This window comes from Grampus griseus (genome assembly GCF_964374135.1).
Source record: "Grampus griseus genome assembly, chromosome: 9".
Taxonomy (NCBI): Eukaryota; Metazoa; Chordata; class Mammalia; order Artiodactyla; family Delphinidae; genus Grampus; species Grampus griseus.
The window spans coordinates 82,206,840-82,220,834 of record NC_139003.1 but is presented as its reverse complement, the minus strand read 5'-3'; the positions used below and the strand labels follow the sequence as shown (position 1 = coordinate 82,220,834).

Here is a 13,995-nt window from a genome sequence, read left to right as displayed (position 1 = left end):
TTATTTAGAAAGAGAACTTTCTCAGAGTATTCAATAACTTCAGGAAGAAGGTGAGATTTGAATTGGATTTTGAAGTACAAAATTTTGAAAGTCCAAAGAAGGCTCCAATAAAAGTGTCAAAGGACTGTTTAATACTATGGGAAAAGTTGTGGAAATGCAAGTAAATGTTGTGACGAGGGAAGGAGGAATATTAAAAAATGTGCCAAAAATATAGGATTAACAGGAGAGACAATTAGAAAAATAATAACATGGGGTAAGATTTAGGAAGCTTTGAACATCAGTTAGAAGACTAATTAATGAAATGATAGGCAATAGTAGATGGTTTATGTTTTCTGGTAGGTGTTAGATATAACAAAATCTGCATTCAGAGATTGATATCAAATATACTATATACTAATATGCTATATACCATACATACTAATATACCATACTATATACTAATAAAGCATTTATTTAGTCCTACTAAGAGCTGCATATATACTAATTCATTTAATCTTCAGAAATATCTATGAGAAGGTACTACTATTTTACCCATTTTACAGTCACAAGACCCTAAATCAACTTGCCAACTCACCTAGCCAAAAGGAGGACGAGTTAGTTTCCATACCTAGGCAATCTAAAGGGAGAGACTAGATGATTTACACAGTTTTGTACTCTATAATTCTACAATAGAATGTACTGGAAAGTGAGGAGACCAAAAACAGGAAGCGCTATGTAGGACATGACCACTTTCAAGGAGAATTTAAGACTCCCTTTAGAAAGATCTTTGCAGAGTCTGCACATAACAAAAGGCACTCTGGTTTAGTGTGGTGGAGTACCTAGAACTGATGGGTGATGGGATACAATGGGATAGAGGGACTAAACAGGGAGAGAGAGGAGTAAAAAGAACAAACTGCAAGATGTCCAGTTGTTATTGATAGAACTGTATACCTTAGAAGAATAAAAAACAGACATTTTATAAGCGATTTGATATGAACATCAGTGTATATTTCAGAGGTCAGAGCTCAAGAGATTTGATCATTATTATAGAGAATACAGATAAAACTAAACAGTAGATTTGCTTAAGGAGAATTTGAATATAGAGACAAAAGGGCAGAGAAATTACTATAGGATATGTGCATTCTGAGGTAGGTAGGAAGACAAAAACAGAAAAGGGTAAAATTATTTTATATGGAGCAATGAAAACAATAGAGTGCATTTTTTGGGAAGTTAATAGGAAGCCAATTTTCAGGGAAAGAATAAAATGATCTCAGGCAGATGAAAATTAAGGAAATAATGGTTAGAACATCGTCAGTAATGACTTTGAAAGTATAATTTCACTAGGGCAGGGTAACAAAGCAGGGATAAAATAAATAAATAGAGTGTTTTCCCTTCTTGTTTTTGAAATGAGGGTTATCTGCAATCTTTGATTTACATTGTAACCCAGCTCAATATCCACAGACTAAGACATCATCAGAATACCTTCAATGGTTAGGGGCTGTGTGGTACATTTAAGACTAAGCCTGAGTTTGCTCTCGGATGTTCATATATCCATGATGATCTTGCCCATTTGAATCATGTAAAGATGCTGGGACTTTTTCTTTATTTAAATAAAACTGTTTCTTTTTTATTTAGTTTGAAAAATTATTATTATTAATTTTTTTTTTTTTTTTTTTTTTTTTTTGCGGTACACGGGCCTCTCACCACTGTGGCCTCTCCCATTGCGGAGCACAGGCTCCAGACCCGCAGGCTCAGCGGCCACAGCTCACGGGCCCAGCCACTCCGCGGCATGTGGGATCTTCCCAGACCGGGGCACGAACCCGTGTCCCCCGCATCGGCAGGCGGACTCTCAACCACTGCGCCACCAGGGAAGCCCTAAAAAATTATTTTTTAAATGAGATTGGCATATGTATCTGTTCGGCATGCAATATAAGTCAAATCTTTGAATTATGTGTAATCCCAGAGAGCCAAGTATCTTACCACTGACTCAGAGCACTTAGGTTAATTCTGTTATTTTACAAATATATACAAGTTTTACTACTGGTCAGTTTTGTCTACAATTGAAACTCATTGCAGATTACTTGCTGTATTTAATGGACTAGTAGCAACTTGGCAAAGTTATTACCTGTATACAAGCACCATAAAAAAAAAGAAGTGCTTAATTTAAAAAGATCAGAAAATCATATCCTGTTGTTACCTAAGTTTTAAATATAGAATTGGGACTCTATGATGCCTTCCAGTTCTAAAAGATGGCACCAGACACCAGCCTTTGAAATGGCCTAAACTAGTCCATACATTTTACTTCATGTGTATATGTGTGTGTGTGTATATGTATATATATATGTATTTCTTTACTCGTTATTTCCAAGGGATATTTTTTAGGGACTTTGTGCTTTTTATGCATTATAACTGGAAACTTTTTTTACCAGTATTTTAGACTTTGATTCCTAATAGATTTGTGTGGGCCCAGCAGGTTTATGCACTCTTGCTAGACACACTAAAAGTCAATGGCATGAGCTGCCATGAATGTGGAAAGTAGAAATTACCAAAGGACTTCAGAAAAAGGTCAAAGTTCTGCCACCATTTACAAAGATTAACTTATCACTTGACACTGTTAATGTCACTTGATATATGTTTGGTGAATATTATATAACAGGCAATTTAAAATAATTTCAATTTAATTTCCCTATGATAGTAACTGTAGAACACCAAGAAGGAAATTAAAGATACCTTTATTTCCAATTAAAAACTAATGTTCAATTATACCATCATTCAATTATACCATCATTTCCTTCCCCCATTCTTGAAAAGAATGATCCTTCAGTAGCCAAAAAAGTGCTTCCAGATAAAATAAATTGAAATAACAATTATTTATGTTCATTAAAATGACTAGAATTTCAAATCAACAGTACATATTTAATAGTAAAATTAATTTCATAATATATGCTTAGAGCATTTCCAGATATGATAAAATAGTTTTTACATTATTATAGTATCTAAAAAGCTAAAAAAAAGTGCCAGAAGTATAGGTTGTTAAAGATGGTAGCATTTGTTTTAAATTTAATGATAATATATGAGAACATGAAATACTCAAACAAATTATAAATTTAAAGAGCAGAATAACATGGTTTAAACACATATATTTGCATATTAGCTCCAATAATAAAATCACTTTAAAATGTTTTAAGAAAAAGCAGATCAGCATGTGTAATTTTCTTCCTCTAACCCAATTTAATATCAACATAGTTTACTTTTCATGCCAAATACAAAATCTCCCATTTTAGGTTCTTCCATAAACTCTTGACAGCTGATTTCTGAGTTTCAGAAACACATTAAATCTGATCCATTTCACCAAATATTATTCTGTGGTTTAACTGTTGACTTGATAACCTGAGACTGAAACCACTTTTTGACTCTCAACACAACTGGTACTAATATTCTAATTCATTCTCTCTCAGCACGCACACACACACATATGCATCATGTACACACATAGGAGAATATTTTTTGAAATGGGAAGACTGCTTGTAACTGGTCCTAAACAGAAAAAATTGTAGTAGTGAGTGGAGAGGATAAAGACTCTTTTCAGCATGTTTCTGCTTTCTAGGGAAGTTTTGATTTCACTGGATGGACAATAAATAGAAGAGTGATTAAATAGAAGAAGTAGTGTCACAGGATTTTACATGAGTTCTTGCCAGATGACTGGTTTAGATAGGAATCCTATGAACGAAGTAGTTAAAGCAATCTGGAAAGTAAGTGAGATGAGAGTTCTCCCTCTAAGGGGTGGAGGATATTTGTATAATAATAATAGTCAATGTTTACTGAATGTGCTAACACTGTTCTGAGTGCTCACATTTATTCATTATTACAATAACCTATGAGGATAAATATTTAATTACACCATATTCCACTTATTTTGACTTTCAAAAATACTAATTTCATATAGTTCAATCTAATGTTATTATTAGTATCCCTATTTTACAGATAAGGAAACTGAGGTGCAAAGAAATTAAATAACCTGCCCAGGTTTAATTGGTTAGCATGTGACCAAACTGGGAATCAAACTCATAGCATCTATTTCATTGTTAACCACTTCACTCTAGGCTTTGAGTGAAGAAGCCAATATACTTGGTCAGGCTGGGAGTAGGCTAAGAAAATCTACTCATAGATTAAAATCTCTTGGACTTCCCCAGTGGTCCAGTGGTTAGGACTCTGCGCGCTTCCACTGCAGGGGGCGCAGGTTTGATTCCTGGTCAGGGAACTGGGATCTGCGTGCCACGTGACGTGGCCAAAAAAAAAAAAAAGATCTGCTATATACGATTCCGTCTCTTGGTACTCTGTAAGAGCCCTGAGAAATGGGACAATATATTTTCTACATATGTATTCTATATACTTCAGGCATAGGAAGATATCAAGGACATTTTAATAGTTACACTAAAGTTGATGAGTACTATTTTCCCGTAACAGCAATAATCAAGTGACCAGGTGACTAGATAGAGGGCATTACAGTCCCATATATCTACCTTTAAATTAATGTAGCAAAATAGAAGTTTCAAGGTAAGTGGTTTTAAACCCAGCTGGAGACCCTGTCATGTGGCAGTCATCAGGCTGGTATCCACTCATTACTAGGACTGGATAGTCTGAACACTTAAAGTCAGGGACAGATACTGATGTACATATTAGCCAAGTGAGAGGATGTTAAATTATATTACTTTTTCTGTACACATAATTATCACCTTTGTACTTCAAATTTAGTAAAAGATCTGCAAAATGGGGTAGAGAGTCCAAAGTCAACTTAAAATCAAGGCCTCCTAAATTCACAAAGAACATAAAAACTTTTGCTCCTTTTACAGGAACTTATGATATATTTAGCCTTGGTAGTCAAAGAGGCCTCTACAACTTTTTAGTACATTTGATAATGTTAGGATCAGAAGAAATTCATTCCTATTGTGACTGCTTCAATATTTTTCTCTGTGTCTCTGAACAAACCATGGTGTTACGGAAACCACACAAGATTGGAGTGAAATGCCAGATTCTCCATTATCTACTACTAAATTGTCATACAACATTGAATCAGACATCTGCTTCTCTAGGACCCACTTCTATTTCTAAAAACTGGATAGGGTTAGATGACCCTAATTCTAAAGCTAGTAATTCAATGCATTCATTTCAACTCTTTGTGTTTCAATTTCCCCATTAAAAAAAATCTCTAGGTCAACAAATAAGACAAAGTAATTCATGGCGTTAGAAGAAAGGCATGATACAGTTACAATGTCTTTTGATATGAAATGCACAAGCATCAGAGTTAGGGAGTTTTCTGTCCTGCCAAGTACATTACTGAGTTCCTTTCATTAAGAACTGAAATAAAGTATGTGCCTTGAGAGGTACATGATAAACAATTGATACTATATATATTAGTCCTTAACATTCTATAGGGTGAGAGTAATTATGTGTATGTGTGTATGTTCGTGTGTGTTTTCCCCTCCTAAAGTCTCTTGAAATGGGTAAATTAACAGAGCTTTCAGCTTCCATATAGATTTCAGCTTCAAAAGCCCCATCATTTAGGGTAAACACCTTAACATTTAAAAGAATAGCATTAATACTTTATCTGTATACAATTTTGTCTTAATTTTGAGCTTGCTATGGAAATAGACTTTTTAGGAGCAAATAAAAAGATTTTCAAGGACAATTGCTTGTAAAAAGTAAGAAGATCTAACATCGCTTTAGCAGCTCCAATTGCATTGCAACAGCAATGATTGCAACAGCACAGGGTTTTGCAAAGGCATTTTAGCTGATGTCCTGTTCTTCTCTAAGGAATTCCCTTATTCTGTCCACTAAGTAATAAGTAAAGTTTCCTGAAGATATGAAACTTAACTTGACTTCTACCAACTAAGTGCAGAGGTGACAGGAACAAAAACTAGTAAAACACGGTGTAAAAGAGGACCAGCCTAAGGGTCAGAGACTAGGATCCTCGTCATGATTCTACTTCTAGGTATTTGCCTCAGTTACCCTTGAGCCAGACACCTGGTTTCTCAGAGCCTCAGCACGCTCTCCTAGAAAATGTGCTAATGTCCAATGTCCTTTCCTGATCCATCATTCTATGAATTGATGCTTCCAGGTGACAGAAACAAAGAAGTCAGATTGTCCCTGTATTCCTAGGTCTTATTAGGCTCATTTTGTGTGAAATACTTTCCTTCCTCTTCCTCTGGCAGCAAGGTAAGTTGGAACTTGACACCTGGGCATTCCTCCCAAGGTGCTTACTTGGAAACACTGCCTGCTACAAAGTCACCTTTGTCTGCGTTAGCTACTAGAGCTTCATAGGCTTCCTGCCCAGAGAGTGAAAGCCTTGGGAGGAATCCAGGAGAGCATCTATGATAATTCCCTCGTTTTACAGATACTGAAATTGACCCAAGGGCTTTGGTGACTTTCTACTCAGTCCCAACTCCTGAAGCACAAGAGAGATTTCTAATGTAGGGTTTTCTGATTCTGTCATTGGTATTTTTCCTATCTGTCTATCTTTATTACAAGGATCATCAAAGATTTTCAATGGATTTCACAAAAGGATAACATGAAAACTTCCTTATTTCATCCTTTTTTAAAAAAAAGTATTAACCTAATAATAATGAATTAAACTTGTAATTTTTGGAAACATGTACTAGTAGGTTTCTGCAAATGTACTGAGAGTTGGGAAAGCCTCATTTAGCAGGGTTTTGAAGGAGAGAAGTCAAATTTGTGTTTTTCTTAATTTAAAAGATATTAAGTGATGTTCCCCTGAAGTATCCAACTTTTGAAGAAAGTGAAAAAGCTTCCAATACCACTAGAATTTTCTCTCAGTTTTTCGGTTTTGCCTCTTCAATCCATCTCACTGAGGGCAGAAGAGAAGTTATTATTCAACCTGATAATAAATTTTTGGAAAAGCTTTAAATTAGCTTAATAAATTGTGTTATAAACTGTTGCAATGTTGCCATAAGGTCACTCTAAAGCTTGCTAATGGTTGGCCTTACAATCGACAGACATGGTCTGCAATATTAGACACTGATTCTCTTTGTAAAGGGTTGACGAAAAGAGATTGCTATCAAATGTGTTGAAAACATTTCTGCCGCAACCTGTGGCAGGTTGCAGAGGTTCTCACAAACAAGATACTTGAGCTTGGTTCTTTCACTAACTCATTAATGGTTTTAAACTCCCACAAGTGCCCGTATTTACTACAAAGAAATAACCCAAACTTGTTTTCTTTTTCATAGGAAACTGTCCTTGAAGAAGGTACAATTGCTTTTAAAAATTGGGTTAAAACAGGCACAACAGTTTACAGACAGTTTTGGATCTTTGATGTGCAGAATCCAGAGGAGGTGGCAGTTAACAGCAGCAAAATTAAAGTTAAGCAAAGAGGTCCTTACACGTACAGGTGAGCGAGTCCCCATAAAAAGTGGCACTCTTTCCTTGACCATATGTATTTCTGAAAAAGCTTCCACTTGACAACTGCCATTATATTGGAATATACTTGTTATTTTCTTGCCATTAATATACACTGAAATTTTTGTTTCTGCCTATATAAAACCCTAATCTAAGGATTTAATGATGATAAGAAATATATATTTTATTATGAATTTACCAGCATCAATTAACTGCCCTACATTTAGGAAGTTACAGGAGTTTTACACTTGTGGCATATATTTTCAACAAGTCTAAAATATGCATGCTAAATAAAAAACCATCTATCACAATTTTAAAACCAGAGCACTTTGAAATCCTAAAATTGAAAGTGTAGGTTATATGAGTGGTTCTCCAAGGGTGGCTCCTGAACCAGCCACATCAGCATCTCCTGGGAACTAAGTAGAAATGTGAATTCTCAGGCTCCACCTTAGACCAAATGAATCAGAGACACTTGGTTTAGACCCCAGTAATGAGTTTTACAAGTACTCTGGGGGACTGCAATACACACTCAATTCTGAGAACCGCAGCATTAAACTGTTTCTACCTAACTACAATACCTGCTAAGGACTTCTATTCAAACTAATTTCCAGGTCATGTGGGTGTTTGTATTTATTCAGTAGTTTCATTCTTATGTTTTCTTCAGTACTGAGACTGAATAAGCTATACCTTTATCTACATGCCTTAACATACTTTGGAATAGAATCATAGCCTATTGGAAGTAGGGGGAAATAATTAGCCAGAACTTTTCATTTTGTAAATTTAAAAACAAACTGATACCAGGGTAAGTGAAATGATTTGTCCCTGTTCACACAAACCTACGAACAGGTAACTCTTAGATATTTGTGTACATTTTCTCCTATGTAAATTATAGACTATGTGTATTTTCTAACTATCAAAGTAGGAAAAGGGGAGATTGAGGTGCTAAAAACACTAACCTTATCCAGGTATCAGGAATATATTTATGGTGCCCATATGTGAAGATAGCTAATCCTGCTGTATCATTTGTTATACACATGAGTGGTTTTTCCTCAAGAATAATACAACTACTCATATGCCATGATCAAGTATTATTACAAAATTTCATATTTGTAATGATTTCTTCTAATTCATAGTTTTACTTTCTTATCTGTTTCAGATAGTCTATGATTATATAATTTCTTTCCTTTCCGTGCATTAATATATTTCTAGATTGACAGCTCACACGCAAATATAATGAAATAACAGTAGTTGGGAGGGTGATGCCTGCTGCCGCAGCACATGATACATAAGCTGCAGAGCACCTTGGTGCCTATTCTGTCCTAATAATTATCCCCACGTCTCCTGTCTCCCGGCACAGGTCTGTGACTATTCACAGCTCTGTCAAAGAAGACATGGTTTTCATTGTTACAAAAAAAAAAAACCCAGAAAACAAAACAAAACAAAACAACACCTCACCTTGGAAAATATTTTTATTTTTTCATGGTCTTATAGTTCTTATGTTGTTATGAAAAGCTGTATGAATACCTTCGCCCAAAAACTGTTGTTAGCTGTGATGTGTACCTATGAAAATGTAGAATTCACATATGACCTAGTAAGAATCTATGCATAACTGATTAAAAATCATACCCTGAGAGAACCGAATACATGTGATAAAAGAGAATACTTAGAATTTGGGAACTCATCACAGTTTTTAATTTTTTGTTTGTTTGGAGGGGTTATGTTTTTACTTTTAAAGATATTAATTGGGGTGTGGAAAACATAAACATAATATTGAATCCTGCCCTAGTCCTGCTCTGATAGTTGATAGTTAATACATATTTTATTCTTAGAGGCTTAAACCTTGCTCTTGAAGGGATGAAAGGGGGTGGGTTAGATATAATTGATTTACCTGGAGAAGAGAAGTTGGATTTGCAGCTAAAGTACATAAACAATAAACTCCTATTTATATAACAATGTTAAACGAATTTGTGATTAACTACAAGTCATCTTGTCTCATGATGTCAACAAAACGGTCCTTAGTGTCTGCTTGGATGCCTTAAATGATGGGAAAATGACATTTACCTTTCCGAAAAAGTTAATAGTTTGAGAGTCTTCCACGTGTTGAGGTGATCCTGCCTCCCCATCAATTACACCCTGAACTCAGTTGAAATTCTAAGTGGAGGAGGATGTCTCTCCTCAAACCACAGGCTTATTTGGCTTTCGGCTGCTAAAGTGAGCTTGATGAAACTTTGACAAGATGTGACATGGGTCAAAGCATAAAATTGCCTGGATAGAGATCTGAATTATATATGTTCCAACCTACACCATCTCTATGAAGACCTGGTAACTCCTTCAGAATATTCTCAGATCCAATCTTTTTTTTTTTTTTAATTACTTTGTTTTGGCGGGAGTACATAGCAAAATCAGAGGCAAATTCCTCCCTTTGGCCTTATTAACCAACACTTTCTGAAACCTGTATACATTCTAATTTTTAAACAAAAACTTTAGTGATTCATGTTCTCTTTTTAAAAGTACGTTCTAAACACAGGCCTCAGTTTAAAGGATTTTTCTGTTAGTCAGTGCCATCTACTGGTACAATGTAAGTACAACTAAGTAAACTAGAATTTGGGTCACAATTATTTTTCTATTTCAATTATTTTATATATATATATATACATATATATATATATAATCCTGAAAATTAAAGTATTTTCATTTTAAAAGTTAATATGTAATCTAATTTTAATATACAGTTATCTAATAGAAAAGAGTAATTGACTAGTAATAGACTCTCCAGGGAGATGTTCCAGATTTTTATATTCTTTGCATGTCTACAGTACTCCAAGAAGAATAAATAATAAAGCTTGATGAAATTACATTAGAAATAAAATCTATTTCAATTTTTTGTGAATTCTCTTTTTAAAGAATGTGAACAATAAATTTATTCATTCAAAAATATTTACGAAGAACTTACCATGTACCAGACACTGCTTGGGGATACAAAACACACATACTACCTATGTTATAGCAATTTACATTTTTATTATACCTGATTAAAATCAGGTCAGGTGTTTTTGGTTTATTTTTTCCATTTCAGTCCCATGCTTTTTCAGTCTTTACCTTAGTTAGATAACAACAGATAACTATTAGAACCTCACATAATAGACATTCAGATATATAATAGAGCAATGAATAATGTCTACCTTATTGCATCTCAGTAAATATCTTATACTTGCAAAAGATTTTTTTCCATATATAACCTTTCACCACATTCCTAAAAAGTAGTTGGTACTTTGCCTAGAGATTTTAGAGCCAGGAGCTTAGAACTCGTAAGTATACAATACATGAGGCAGAGATGGAGGGGAATGGTCTCTAAAGTGGAAATTATATTCCATTAGTTATTTTAATTCTGATTAAAATACCAGAGATTATGAAAAAGCCAGTACTGGAAAGGCTGTGTACTTTGAACATTCTTTCTAATGTACGGAAACGTGCTTTTACTGTTCCTTTCCTTCAGCCTCTCTGCTGTCTCCTCCCGACCCTCAGGATAAAAAGCTAAATATCTGAGTACAGGACACAACCCTTTTATGTTTGAGATCTTGTTTCTTTTAGTGGCTTTATTTCCACCACTCTCCTTACTCTAACTCTGTAAACCAACCATAGTGAAAAGTTTGCGTATCTAAAATTACACCATGTTCTTACTCCTTAATCTTCTACATGTTATTTTCTACCCTATTTTACCTAACTAAACTTCTCCTTGTCATTCAGACCACTTGTGTGGAACTGTATCTTGTCCATTATCCCCCCCGTAACCATCCCAAGCCTGGGTTTGTACCTGTTCTGTGTTTTCCCACAGACACTGTGTAAACTCCTATAATAACGCGTACTCCTTCTCCCCTGCTCTGCACCTCTAAGACACCTCCCCACCCACCCCTCCCCACCTTCTCTGATTTGCTAGAAACTCAGCATTTGCTTATATATCATTTTAACCCACCTGTTTAGCCTAATTTCTGACATAGTCTGTGCACTCAAAAATTACTTGTTGCATGAATGAACGGCATTTGAGACTTAATGTTCACTTGCAACAATTATTTTGAATTTTATTTACTTTTTTTTCCAGAGTTCGTTATCTAGCCAAGGAAAATATAACCCATGACTCTGAGACCCACACGGTCTCTTTCCTACAGCCCAACGGTGCCATCTTTGAACCCTCACTATCAGTTGGAACCGAGAATGACACTTTCACTGTTCTCAATCTGGCTGTAGCAGTGAGTAGACAAACAGCGAAATTACTGGTTTTGAAATACTCTAGAATCCTCTGTAATTAATCTCATGATTAGAACTACTATTAGATATCATTTATTTTGTTACGTTTATGAAAATGTGTTCTTACGGCATTATTTTGAATTACACTCATTTGGAAAGATAACAAGATTATAGAATAATCAACTGAATTAGAAAACTATTTAAAGTGTATTATTTAGGACTTCCCTGGTGGCGCAGTAGTTAATAATCCACCTGCTAATGCAGGGGACACGGGTTCGAGTCCTGGTCAGAGAAGATCCCACATGCTACGGAGCAACTAAGCCTGTATGCCACAACTACTGAGCCTGTGAGCCACAACTACTGAAGCCCATGCGCCTAGAGCCCATACTCCACAACAAGAGAAGCCACCACAATGAGAAGCCCGCACACAGCAAAGAAGACTAGCCCCCGCTCTCTGTAACTAGAGAAAGCCCACGTGCGGCAAAAAAGACCCAACACAGCCAAAAATAAATAAATAAATAAAATTTTATTTCTTAAAAAGTAGGATTTAACTTTGACAGTCTTCTTCCTGTGGCTCACACTGAGGCAGAGAAATGTAATCATTCAGAGATGAAGAAAAAATACACTTTTAGTCTTGGCAAGATTTGGCAGTCATTTTAAAGATACAGTTGAAAACTTTTATCAAGCTTAATTCTAGTATTTTCCATTTATTTGTTTAAAATCTGATACTACAATTGGTGTCTTAAACAGTGATTTTTTTTTTGCAGGCTGCACCCCACCTCTACCCAAACGTATTTATTCAAGGAGTACTCAATTCACTTATCAAAAAGTCAAAATCTTCTATGTTTCAAAAGAGAACTTTGAAAGAACTATTGTGGGGCTATAAGGATCCATTCTTGAGTTTGGTTCCATACCCTATTCCCACTACAGTTGGTGTGTTTTATCCTGTGAGTACGAAGTATGAATGTTGATACTGTTAGACTTTAATTGGATAAATATACTGGCACTGACAATTCATAATTTTATCATTTAGTGTGTTAACCCTATTTCTGATATGGGAATAAATGTTCTAAGTTTTTAAAAAGTCTCTACCTACATGGATTTAGTTTTCCTAGTTGGGAGAATTTACTTATCTGAATTTAGCACATTTAATCAAGTTTCCACTCTTAGATAAATATACAATTGTCAAAAATAAGGTTATAAGCTGGTAAGACTTTGAGCATTGTTTTTGGTTTTGATTTCCTGTCTGATAAATCAAGTTTAGGGGCTTCCCTGGTGGCGCAGTAGGTTGAGAGTCCGCCTGCTGATGCAGGGGACACAGGTTCATGCCCCGGTCTGGGAAGATCCCACATGCCGCAGACCGGCTAGGCCTGTGAGCCATGGCCACTGAGCCTGCGTGTCCGGAGCCTGTGCTCCGCAACGGGAGAGGCCACAACAGTGAGGCCCGCGTACCGAAAAAAAAAAAAATCAAGTTTAATACCATATTTTTATTTTTGTTAATTGTATTCATCATATCATTCTTCCTTTTCTAGACCTGTTACAAATTTATTTCAATGTAAATTTAAAAGTCACCAGAAATTGCACAGCAGATTGATAAGTCAGCAATGTCATATTTTCACAGAATTAGTTGATAAGAACTTCTAGGAATCTACAAATGTCATGAAATGGCAGTTTGGAGATAAAGAAAAATGTGAACTTGGTTATGTACTTAGTTATAGCATAATGTTTTGAATTATAAATAGGACAAGGTGACTATTGCATTGAAAATATGACGGTGATTTCATTTGGCACTATATGACGTATTAGTTATATTCTCCAGTTCGTGGTTGTTATTTTACTTTAGATGGTTTTTAGGATTGCAAGTTCATAGATCAATCAAATATGAATATAGAAAGCCTTAAGGGATAATAAATTCAGTTACTATTATTTAACACAAATATTCTTAATTCTTTCCTTGGCTAATTCTGCTTTAAATTTTGTAAGCACTTATTATCTTATTAAAGATCATAACATTGAGAATACTTCTAGAAATCTGTCACAGTTCTCATAGGTTTTGTTCATTATCCCCTCACCTCAATAAAATAGGAGTAGTGATTAAGATGGCCTTTCTGGCTTAATTATGAAAAGTGTGCTAGAGTGGGATGTCAGCTTTGCTATTTGTTTCCTTCTGTCTGAGGATCTAGCGCTTACTTCTAGGCACCTTTTATATTATATCTTTTTAAAATGTTAAAGACCAAAAATTTAAAAACTTTATTGCATATATATATTTCAAATCATATTAAAAAATTATGAACAACCACTGAGAAATGTGTAAGTTATTTACATATTTTATAACTTAGAAAATGTGGCTTGTTGTAG

General features: G+C 35.0%; 1 protein-coding gene across 10 annotated transcripts in view; it reads left to right on the top strand.

The window, feature by feature from the left end:
• LOC309827046 (platelet glycoprotein 4) overlaps positions 1–13,995 on the top strand; it is an 85,995-nt gene that overhangs the window by 59,025 nt on the left and 12,975 nt on the right. For all 10 annotated transcript variants that reach the window (XM_082661532.1, XM_082661534.1, XM_082661529.1 and 7 more), the window contains 3 exons: positions 7,224–7,384; positions 11,492–11,639; positions 12,405–12,584. In XM_082661532.1, the coding sequence (XP_082517658.1) occupies positions 7,224–7,384; positions 11,492–11,639; positions 12,405–12,584 (489 nt within the window). The remainder of the gene's footprint in view (positions 1–7,223; positions 7,385–11,491; positions 11,640–12,404; positions 12,585–13,995) is intronic.